The sequence below is a fragment of the Solanum stenotomum genome, chromosome 6, assembly GCF_019186545.1.
Source record: "Solanum stenotomum isolate F172 chromosome 6, ASM1918654v1, whole genome shotgun sequence".
Classification (NCBI taxonomy): domain Eukaryota; kingdom Viridiplantae; phylum Streptophyta; class Magnoliopsida; order Solanales; family Solanaceae; genus Solanum; species Solanum stenotomum.
In genome coordinates, this window is record NC_064287.1 from 10,825,490 (window position 1) to 10,838,090 (window position 12,601).

Below are 12,601 nucleotides of genomic sequence, written 5' to 3' on the forward strand. Positions count from 1 at the left end.
TTATGCTATACTAGTTCTTTTTCTCCATTATGTTGTTTGTGTTTGAAGGTTAATCGAAGAGGAGGCTCGATATTTCAAAGTTCTACTACGATTGAGATATTCCTCTCTTGTTGAGGAACATATCGTTTAGTAAATAGCTAACGTCTCGTTGCAAAGTCAATATTTCTTATTTTCAAAAACATTATATTTCTTTTTTGTTGCCAAGTTGTATTGAACTATATATGGTTAAGTACTTTTTTGCTTGAAATGTATCCTTTCATTTGAGCTATGGTAATTTCATGTCTCAACTGTTCGTTTGTCTACACAATTCAATATTTCCTTTTTATGTAAGTTATATATATATAGATCAACAAATTGACAATCGTGCACTTGGCCAGATAATCGCGCCCTGAATGTTGCAGATCCTTAAAAGTTCTCAGAAAGTCAAATCAAAATAAGTTTGCCAAGATAATAAACTTGAAACGTCTCATATAGTAGAGGACTTAGACAAACATACATTCAATGGGCACACGCCGCTAATACTAGAATACATTTCAATGGACACTTTATCTCACACAAACAGAATAACTGTTTTACCAGTTACTAATAGTAGGATGTGGAAATGCCAAATTTAGTAGATCCAGACTCATGGAGACTGGAAGAGATTGTCAAAGGGGAATCATCGCGAGGCTTTCCTGATAGAATCTTGCATCGAGGGAATGCCCTGGATAATTTCCTTAACGAGTAGTTAAAGTTTTTCCATAATGACACATACAGAGGAAAATATGAAACTGCAAAAATGGTCACAGGTAGGAATGCCATGGAAGATAAAGCAATTTTTGTCCACCTTTCCTTATAGTGAATCATCAAGATTATAGTCGATGCAAATGCTAACATCATCATGGACACAGAAAGAATCAAGAGGGTAACTCCTAGAATTAATTTCTGAGGAAGCGACCGCCTGAATTCATGCAACAGAAATGAAGAGGTGAGAATTGAGAGAAAAGTGATCATTGAGGTCAAAGCAAAGGTAATGGAAAGCACATCTCCGATAGTGAAAATCACAAAGAACGGTTGGGCCAAGAGGACGGGATAACCCGTGCTTTGATTTGGACCACCTGGAATAGTATAGGCTGCGGCAAAAGCCACTGTTGCAATGAGCACAGCAACTATTGTACAGTTCTCAGCTGTGCGTTTAAGCCAGTCTTTCGCTTCTGAACGTAGTGTAGCATTTGCTTTAGTGAATAACTCTTCTGCTGTCTTGCCTTCTTCATTAATAATTTCGAAAAAATCAGCTGAGCAGACGCTTTTCACACGCTGCAGGAACAGCAAAACTACTTAGTCATATAGAAGTGTCTTAGTTTGACTAGGCACGAAGTTTAGAAAATAAACATAGACTTTCTGAATCTTGTAGTCTTAAACTAAAGTTATGTCAAATGTACGACAATTCCTTCTAATTTGTGGTCTTAAACATGTCATGTGGAAAACTGAAATTAAAGTGTTGCCGAAAAAGGAAAGGGGTCGTTTCTTTTTAAACGGAGGGAGTATTTAGTTTTACCTCAAACAAGAGCAAATTCTCTTGCAATAGCAAAGCAGGGCTTCTCATATCTGCAATTTCAGTGTCCTCTTTTACACCAACCATGTGAAGTATGGAATTTCCCTGATGAGTGATTTTTCTCTTGAGTCTCCTCATTGGCATTCCCATTTTCTCAACTATGTCGAAAATTTGCATCTGACGGTATTTGATTGCCACACGTGCAAAACGTTACGACCATCACTGTCAACATACTCCACAGCTTGGGGATATGTTTTCAATATCTCATCTACAATCTCTGTGCAACCTGATTTGGTTGCCAAAATCAAGGGTGACTCAGCAATTTTTGTAACAACTTGTCCTGCTGGTGCAACACCATCTTGTTCCTCTTTTTCTTCGCTTTTTGAAACATCTGACATTAGTCTATACTTGTGGGATCGAGGTTCGACCTGATTTAATGCAGATTTTGAACACTCCCAAGAAGTATCCTTTGCTATCAAGAACATGGCAAGTTTCAGAACTGATTCATATCTCTGCTTATGCTTACGCATAGACTCCACCAAAGGCACTCTATAACATTTTTCAGCATCTGAAGGAAAAAGAAAACAGAAAAAAATTGATGAGTGAAGTTGATTTGATTGCTTCTGGCAGACGTCAAATAGACAGAAAGAAGTACAGTGTGCCTATGATCTAGAGATAGTTGGACCTGAATGAGCATGGTTTTACTACATGTATCACTTTGTTTTAATTTTTTTTGCATATGTATAAATAGTTTTAGTTGAAAAGCAAGGGGTACATTTGAGCCTATAGAATCCGCCCTAGATCCGCCTCTGCAGTCATGAATGTCTTGTTACTCCATAAGAAATTCGAATAATAGAAGGTGATGTTCCAACGTTCTTATATAGGGTATATGAGTTTTACCTGCGTACACCCACCCTCCTCAGATCCCACTTGTGGGATTACAATGACTTGGTGGTGTGGAGACTTACCTTCCTTCTCGGTAGCCTTAGGTTCAGTCGAAAGACCTGCAAACATCCAACACAATTTTTCAAGTAACAACGCCTGAGTAATGAACAATGTTTTCACTAATATCAAGAAAAAGAAGTGATATTTATGATTGACAGAAGGAGGAATGTTTATTTGGGCCTAGATCATTATATTCATTTATACAACTACTTGGTGGAGTTCAAGTATTCCAGAGTGTAGCATCTCGAGTATCTTACGAGTGTAAATGGATCTCTTGATATAACCATACTTCTCTCCACTTCCAAATGCTTGCCGGTTGCACGCAAGAAGTTGAAGAGCAGTCATTCCATCTGCATCTAGTTCATTTACCAAATATTCGTACTTTTTAGCAATCGACAGGGCCAAACCTGTAAGATGAAAAACAGAAAAAGAGGAAGAAAATAAAACACAATACAAAAGAACTCAGCATTTTACCACTAGCAAAGGAAACAATCATAAATTGTTGCTCTACAACTTATAATATTTTAAAACATACCAAAGTGTTCAGAGCGTACAGCAGCATGAAGAATTGTTGCTCCACCAAGTTTATAATAAAATGCCTCGCGTTCATTAACATCAAAAAATTGATTCACTTGTTGATCAAGAAAATCAAACATGACTGTTTTCCCATAACGAACAGCACGTAATAGAGTAGTCTCTCCACTCTTATTGCGCATACCAAGTAAATCAGGTTCTCTATCCAATATTATCTTTGCAGCTGAATCAACTCTGTCAAAAGTAGCTATTTCATGAAGAATGGTATTTCCCATATCATTACGATGCTTTAGTCCATCTACAGGAAACTCAGGCAACCGCTTTTCCAACTCTTTAAGTAAACAGAGAACCAAATCTGTTTGTTTAGAGTAGGCAGCCACATGGAGGACTGTGTCATCGTGCATGGTTAATATATGTAATGGCCCTGATTCAAGTTCTCGACAGAGTCGTAAAACTTCAGTGTTCTCTTGTTTCATCAGTGCATCGTAAAGCTTCTTATTCGTGTTATGCTTTCTTTCATCTTCAGTTAAGAATTCCATGAGAGAGTTATAGCTTAAAGAAGAGAAGATATATGTTTTAGTCTCAAATTTCATATAACATATAAAATGATGTACAAATGTAGTACATTGATTGTGACAGAATTGGCATCCCCAAAAGGTTTTGGGTGGGAAATTCGGTTCTACTTTTTTAAGACATTATAAGTGGAATATATTGAAGCAAATCAATTCATTACTCAATAATTTAGCATCTAAATTACTGTACAATTCATACTAAATTATTATTAAAGTAGTATCAACATCAACATGTGAAGAACAACGGAGGTGACTGCAATGAGCACAAATTGCACTCATGGGCCTAAACGACAAGCATCACAGCCATATTTTTCCTTGAAACGTCTACGCAAAGGAAAAAGCTTTTCTAAAAAGGAATAAGCACCAAAACTTGCAGATAAATAAGCAATTAGTCATAAAAATTGTGAAATACTAACTATTATTAAGAAGAGATTGCATCAAACTTAAAACAATAAATTTCTATTAATTTCCACAAATTTGATCTTAGAGATGAAACCATGCGGCATCCTTCAAAGAAATTTAGTAGGCCTAGGACACGTTTTGTAGATACAACTAAACTCATTGTTTCAACCATGACCAGAGGCGGAGCCAGTCTTAGAGATATTGGCAGCTTTGTCTCAAAGCCTGTATTTATATTAAAGAAAATTACTTAATACGTATAAATAATCTATCTGAAACCCAATAAATAAATAAAAATTATTGTGATTCATCAGAACCATAAACTATTTTGGCTTCACTGGGCCTACCCTACACATGATAATTATTGGAGTCCAGGTTTATAATCTAACTTTGGGTGTGAGACATAGACATGTGTGAGTATATAACATTAACATCTCTTCTTACACACCAAAGGGCATCAATATTATTGTTCATATTGAGAGTGATATGATGTTCATTGTCTATTAGAATTTGAGTATGATCCATATAGTTCCAAAAGCATCATATCTTCTCATTCAAGTTGGCATGCCTAATGTCACGACCCGGGAGCACCCCCAAGTCGTAACAAGGCGTACTCGACCCCGAAGGGGTCTTATACAAGCCACATAGTCATTCATTGCATTCAATAATGAAAATAGTGCGGAAAAAAAAAAAAAAACTTATTTACATCCACACATTTAAACTTCTTAAAACAACTTTAAAAACACACAGCGGAAGTCTAAGTCTCACATGGCCATCTTAGACACAGTCGCAAAACATAAGTAGGGACACGGCCCTTTACAATCAAAAGAAGTCTATTACATGAACAAAAGAACTTAAAAGTCTTGTCCTCGAATCCATGAGGACATACCAAGTCTTGGAGGAAAGCAATCCAACACTTCAAACTAGCTAGGAGGGATCACTTGCCGGAACCTACACTTATAGTAAAAATATGAAGAATATGGGTTAGTACACAAAATGTACTAAGTATGATGACCATGCAAAACATGCTTAAAAAGGGACATTTTAGTTAGAAACCATGCATTATGCCACCTTTTTGAAATATCATGAACAATAGCATAAAAGACATACAAGACAAGCATAACATCAAGTAAGTCATAATATCACCTTTAAACAATATCAACATGAAAACCTTTACCTTGGACCTTCACCTCAAGAAACCCTTATGCTATACCTCGTGCAATGTATGGATGACGTCCCATACCACCATCCATACTAAGGCACCACATTTAGGTCACTTAAAGTAACTTATCATTCCTTTCTTTCACCTTTGCACAATATTCATACATAAGAGGTATATCATTAATTAAGACATGACAAGGGAAAATAACTCGTAATATAACCCAAGTATAACATGCATAACATATTAAGCATTTAAGAGCCAACATTCTTTAATAACCTCATTTAGGGTACATTCATGTCACAGTCATTAGGATTTAGAGAAACTCACTATGACCCTCTCCAAGCCTACTCGTGCAATGTATAGGTAGCATCCCATACTACTACCTACACTTTGTAGAACCTGTCAAGAAACCATAATGAAATCTCACATGATGGGAAGTAAGCGTTTAACCGACATAGACCATGAGAGCTTGTCATGGAATCCGGTGTCATGAGTCCCCACACCGAAAAGAGGTGGTCTACTTGCCTAAGGAAGACCGGTATATATAGCTTAATGGATCCACTAGCTTCCTATGCGGGCACATAGTTTATGGGATAAGGTAGACGATCATTGAAACTCATGCCTAACTGTCGGGGGAGTTTCCATCTAACCAAATCCGCTCGGTGCTTAGCCTACATTCCCATAGAATAGTTCATTACTTTGACATCATCACACATGAAAGGGTGCCATAAGCCTACCGATTCAAGGTACATTATTTAACACATGAAAGGGTGCCATAAGCCTACCGATTCAAGGTACATTTAGGAAAGCTCATTAACTCCTCTTGAAAGGGTGCCATGGGCCTACCGATTCAAGTCTCATCATTAACCTTTATGGAAAGGTGCCATAGGCCTACCGAATCCAAGGTTCATTACTTATCATTAATGGAAGGGTGCCATTAGCCTACCGATCCAAGGTTCATTACTTATCATTAATGGAAGGGTGCCATTAGCCTACCGATCCAAGGATTCAACAATCAACAATATAATCATTTATACAAGAAAATGATGCATAAGCCCTACCAATTCAAGGTATACTTTATATTGAAGAATCCTTCATATTATATCATCAACATTCATGAGTGTCATCAACACATCTCTGGATTTCCATACATCTCATAACTCAAACTTTAAACCATCGATTCATCAATTCTCCATAGTTGGACATTTTGTCAAACACCTTGAAGGCATGTAATGAAATCAAAGAGCATGGAAATTAGGGTAGTAATTATGCAACCAAACCAGTGAACAACCTACAACAACAACTTTACATTCATAACATGATCACATTATCTTCATTGAATTCTCATTCATATAATGTCATGGTAACACTCCAATTTCTCATACTATGCATTTAAGGCCATAAGCCTCACATACCAATACACCAACAATACACCATAAAATAAGCATGGGTAATGACATACTTCAACAATCTAAAGACCTTTAAACAAGTTTGATTCATATACATTCATTATCTAGCAACTCACTTCATAAAGGCATAAACTAGGAATAAAGGGAAATCATGGGTTCATGGAGTATTTTCATCTTAAATCGTCAATACAACAACAATATAACCATAAAGTGCCATTAGAAACCTTTTAAAACCATTTGGTGGAAGAACCCATGAGATTGAGTGAAAACCTAGATTTTTCATACTTTGAAATAACTTTGGATTTGGCTCCTTGAATGGAAAATTAGACAAGGATCAAGACCACCATACCTTTGCTATGATCTCCCACGAAATTTGATGAAGACACCACCTTCAAACCAAGCCCTAGCTCCAAGTTCTTGACTTTCTTAAATGGAGGATTGTAGAGAGGGAAATGTTTTTAGGGATGGGAATGAACTAACGGTATATAGGAATAACATAAGTCTTTTAAAAAAAATGGTCCAACANAGGAAATAATATAAGTCCTTTGAAAAAAATGGTCCAACACTTAGAAAAAAAATCAGGCGGGTGAACAGTAAATGAACAATAAAATCAGCTACTGGAATTTGCCCTTTTCTGCCGGACAGATTTTACGAAAATAGGCATAATTTCTTCGTCCGAACTCCGAATGAGGTGAAACAAAGTGCGTTAGGTAGCTAACTCAAAGGGCTTTCCATGGATATATTATTGGCCACCAAAATAATTTGTGTGCTAGGAGATATGACCCTCCAAAGTAGACCCTCGAAAAAGGCTTCACTTGGAAATTTTGGATTTTGATACGGTTGCTCTAAAATTTGGGTTAGACCCATTTCCCACTCAATTTGACCCCCTAAACAAGAATATGAAGTCGGATTTTTGAAAAATGAAACGGATCTTTTAATATACAGCTAAACAAGTTTCCGGTAACTTTCGAAGAACATTTTTAAGAACTTTTGGGTCAAATTCAAATATAATCATTTCATTAAGTTCTCGACTCCAAACTCACATGTGAGGCTCTAGTTTCACTCTATCATTTTCCGAGTCGTTACATGCACGTACATAAATATGTCACGAAAACCAATTTTGGCACATATTATAAATGACACAAATAAAAAAAAAATGGAATCTTGATAAGCTCCTACATACATCAATGTGTTAAAATAATATTTTCTACACACATTATGGAAGACAATGGATCATATTAAAAGACAATTTCATTAGTTTGACTTCCAGACAATAGAAGTAATTATAATAGGAATTTGTGTTAACTCATAATCAAATGAGATTATATGAAAGTTACATTCTTAAAATTTAATGAGTCAAAGTACTTGTAGTAAGAAGGCGACTCCCTTGCAAAATCTGCCTTATGATGATCCAAAAGCTCGTCGAATTGGACCTAAAATAGAATAACATAAATAAATGATAACTCTTAACGGGTTAACGATTAAATCAATAAAGAAAATAAGTAAATCTTCTAACCCAAGAAGATTTGCGCAACAATGAAATGACTACCTTAGTTAAGCTATAAGCAACATCATTAAGATATCCATAACAACAATCATGACAACACCTATTTAGTCAAAGTGCATCAGTAATGTCAATTTTGTATACAAGCGTTGAGCCACTGGACTAGAGTAGTGTTTGAAAACATGAAGTTGTGACATTTTCTAGCATTAAACAGAGGCACAATCAGGATATACTTTTGTTTGGAGAACCCTCTAATTGTGCAAGATCTCTAAACAACTATGCTTAATCAGTATAAACACTCTAAAAAATGTTCAACTCATGAAGTAAGAGAACAACTACAGGTAGCCCGACTAAATTGGATTTGTGCTCAAAAAGTTTTACTTTTGAAAATAAAGTGCTTCCGATAAAAAACAATTCCATAACAAAGCTTGTATAAATTCAGTTATGAGGGAAGACATGATAAGTTCAAAAAGCTAGGCTAAGGGATATAAGTTACATATCTAGCCCAAATGGGTATGTGCCACAATCTCTTCACAGACTCGTACAACATTGAAATTTCCTCTTCAGAACCTCAAGGAGTACTTTTTTCACCAATTACAGTAAGCCCTGCATCAAAGCAACAGAAAAAACTAGCTCATTTATCAAAACTGAAACAAAAGCCCTGCATCAAAGAAACAGAAAAAACTAACTCATGTGGCAAAGGAACAATAGGCCTAGACTAACAGAAACTTGTATCTTCATAGTAACCGAGAAACTTGACCAAAATAGCAGCAATCCCTACAACAAACCAACCAAAACTACAACTAAAACAACAGCTAAAGCGAGAGTAAAATTTCAGAAATTATTCACCAAAATATTTGTTAAAACTGAAACAAAAGCCCTGCATCAAAGCAACATAAAAAAACTAGCTCATCTGTCAAAGAAACAATAGGCCTAGACTAATAGAAACTTGTATATTCATACTAACGAAGAAACTTGACCAAAATTGCAACAATCCCTACAACAAACCAATCAAAACTACAACTAAAACAACAGCTAAAGAGAAAGTAAAATTCAAAACTGAAACAAAAGCTCTGCATCAAAGCAACAGAAAAAACTAGCTCATCTGGCAAATGACCAATAGGCCTAGACTAACATAAACTTGTATTTTCATGCTAATCGAGAAACTTAACCAAAATTGCAGCATACAACAAACCAACCAAGAGTACAACTAAAACAACAGCTAAAACGGGAGTAAAATCTCAGTAAATATTCACCAAAACACCTGTCAAAACTGAAACAAAAGCTCTGCATCAAAGCAACAAAAAAAACAAGACCAAAAACTGGTCTACCATAGTAGAAAAAATGAGACCAAAACTGTAGGGAAGCAACATAAGCAGCTGCACAAAAATTGATAACTAGTAACAAACTTACAATAAACTTAACTTTTACATGAAAGTTAATCTATTTAATAGATTTTACATATACAAAAGATTCTAGCATCCCCGTGACCTACATTAGTCATACACAAAAGAGTGTGAACATAACTAGAGGATCAAAAAATGGCACTCCAATCAAATTTTGAAACTGTTAGTTAAGCAAAAACTATCACACTAGTGCCACCACTTATATACACAAGCTTATCATACTTTAAAGTTTATCATTGATGACCATGAACATCATTATCTAGCGCTCAAGCTCACCCATACGTAAAACGATTTCCATATTTTTGACATCTCCACAGATAACCTTTTTAGCTTTGATTCGTTGCTCTATGGTGTACAAATCAAATGTAGAAAATCAATGATGGAATAAATTTGACCACGCATATCATAGTGGTCACGATTTCCAATCTTGTCGATCAAGGAATCAATTCTTTTATCTTGGCTTTCATTAAAGTTTTTCATAACTTCCGCCATACTCTTGAGAAATGTTTCATTAACATCTTCCACAACCCTTTTTCTTCTCTTGCCTTTTTCTTTTTCATTGGCACTAGAAGAAGATTTTTTAGAGTGATAGTAATCTTAGTTTTGTATTCAACCTATTGAAATTTATATCTAAGAAGAGTAACGGATTTTAACTTACTTGAGGTCAAAACAAAGAATTATCAACAATACTATAAAAACTACATGAGGCTGAATCCACATCGAATCTATGAGAAGAAAGTTGTGCAAAAAGGTTGAAGTAATTATTGGGATAGATTGAGTTAAACTGAGACGATGTCGAAATAAAAGTTTTTTGACACAACATCAAGGTGTTTTAAGTTTGGAGAATAGTTACATCTAACTGAATCGAACTTCAAATCCAATATGGTAGAGGAAGATGATCAAAAGAGCTTGGACAAGAGGATTCACTTCAACAGTAGTGTTCTTCAACTTTTCACTTTCTGTTTTTTTCTTGTTTTTGTCTTTATAAATCTCCGTGTAGATATTTTTAGTTTATTTGTTTATTTTTTTGGTGGATTATGCACTTTGAGAAAACTCACATGTCTTATACATTTTTATTCGTTTTTTAATATATTTTGACCTATGTGATCTTTAATTTTAAAAAAAAGATATGAAAAATGATATTTTAATTTTTATTTAATATTTTAAATATTTGTTCGTTCTAAAGCTCGATACGATTCTACTTGAGTTGCAAGAGATATTGATAAAATTATTAAAAGTAAATTTTAATATCGTGAACTGAATGTAGGAAGTAACTTTGATAAAATATAACAAGTATATATACATATAGTCAATCACTTGAAAATTTGATACAAATATATATAACTTTTTCTATATGCTTTAAAAGACTATTGTAAACCAGAATAAAATATGTAATAGGTTGCAATCCTTTATCTCCTCCATCTTCATCTTTTTGAGGTCAACGTGTCGAATGAGTCAATATTAATAGTTTTTTGCATTAAAAATGATTTTCGTAGGAGAATATATACAACAAATTAATTAATTAGAAAAAAATAGACAATTAAACACAAACTAAAATTGTAAAGAATTATAATACTAAACAATTTATTGATGCTGCAATCACTTTTTTACATTTTGTAGAAAAATTTACCGCATTAAACCTTGAATCTAACACATAAAAAGCAACAAATAAATTTTCGCAAGTATTCACATACAACAAGTAATAATTAAACTCAATACCTATATTTTGTCGCAACTGTAACACAAAAGACAACTACTTTGAAAATGAGAAAACTTTAAGAGAAAAAAAACTTGAAAATGAAAGAACTTAAACAAAAATTACAAAGATAAAAACTTGAAAAGGGAAGACTTTTACAAGAAAAAATAAGATAAAAAGTTGAAGAAAAAACAAACAGGGAAAGAGAAAGGAGAATACGTTGTTACTTGAGAGATAAATGACGACAATGGTGAAAAAGACATTTTGTTTGCTTATTACAAAACATATATTATTTTTTGTTTTGTCGTTTTTTTTTTCTTGTCTCGCCTTCCTTTATTTTCATATAAGTTGTCTAAATTTTAAACAAGAAAGTTGATTCTATTACAAAAATATAGATATAAATCGGTATGCTTTAGAAGACTGTTGTAAGCAAGAATATAGAATGCAATAGGTTGCAATTGAATATGATCTTTTATGTAACATCTCGCACCTAGAANATTTGTGTGCTAGGAGATATGACCCTCCAAAGTAGACCCTCGAAAAAGGCTTCACTTGGAAATTTCGGATTTTGATACGGTTGCTCTAAAATTTGGGTTAGACCCATTTCCCACTCAATTTGACCCCCTAAACAAGAATATGAAGTCGGATTTTCGAAAAACGAAACGGATCTTTTAATATACAGCTAAACAAGTTTCCGGTAACTTCCGAAGCACATTTTTAAGAACTTTTGGGTCAAATTCAAATATAATCATTTCATTAAGTTCTCGACTCCAAACTCACATGTGAGGCTCTAGTTTCACTCTATCATTTTCCGAGTTGTTACACCTAAAATCTTTTGTAACCATTTATCTTGCTCGTATTAATAAAGGGTTTTGGGTCTAACTCACACCCAAAAGCTAGCTCAAAGAGAGGAGGATTGTCCGTGCCTTATAAGGAGTCCACCCATCTCATTAACCACCAATGTGGGACTTTTACCATTATTTCTATATAACTGATTTTTGCTTTCTCCTTGTCCCACTTATCGTTGTTATAGTCTCATAAGTGTTGGTTCTAGAATTGCAAAGAGCTCTCGATTTTTGCCTGTTGATGAGTTTTTTTCACTGTTATTACTAATTATACTTGGCCTTAGAAGTGGCTTCCCAATTGAGATCAACAAAAAAGGTTGATTTCTTCATTTTTTGATCTCTATAGGGACACTGTCTGAGTGAAGTTCCCCCTTTCCAGAATCTTGATCTCTGGTTTGAATATTTTCCCTCAATAGTCTTGAAAGAACTACTTTCCCTCAGTACTTCTATCTTCTTCTTTTTTTTGGAATTTGGAGCAATTAAGGTATGTAAGGATATCCACTACGTGTGAAAACACCTTGTTCTTTCCCACAAATTATATTTCCGTGTTTTTTAATGTCTTGCATGAACGATTTAGGGTTAGAACAAAACGCTC

At 34.6% G+C, this 12,601-nt stretch overlaps 2 protein-coding genes across 2 annotated transcripts; both read right to left on the reverse strand.

Moving 5' to 3' along the window:
- Nucleotides 1-412: 412 nt before the first annotated feature.
- On the reverse strand, nucleotides 413-3,585 carry LOC125867887 (uncharacterized). The gene is made up of 5 exons (XM_049548482.1): nucleotides 3,015-3,585; nucleotides 2,737-2,886; nucleotides 2,503-2,538; nucleotides 1,538-2,099; nucleotides 413-1,296 (listed from the first exon to the last, which is right to left on the reverse strand). Exons 1-4 carry the CDS (start codon nucleotides 3,550-3,552, stop codon nucleotides 1,693-1,695), a joined length of 1,131 nt encoding a protein of 376 aa, XP_049404439.1. The 5' UTR covers nucleotides 3,553-3,585; the 3' UTR covers nucleotides 413-1,296; nucleotides 1,538-1,692.
- LOC125868484 (ankyrin repeat-containing protein At5g02620-like) lies at nucleotides 583-1,684 on the reverse strand. The gene is made up of 2 exons (XM_049549116.1): nucleotides 1,538-1,684; nucleotides 583-1,296 (listed from the first exon to the last, which is right to left on the reverse strand). Exons 1-2 carry the CDS (start codon nucleotides 1,682-1,684, stop codon nucleotides 583-585), a joined length of 861 nt encoding a protein of 286 aa, XP_049405073.1.
- Nucleotides 3,586-12,601: the final 9,016 nt, after the last annotated feature.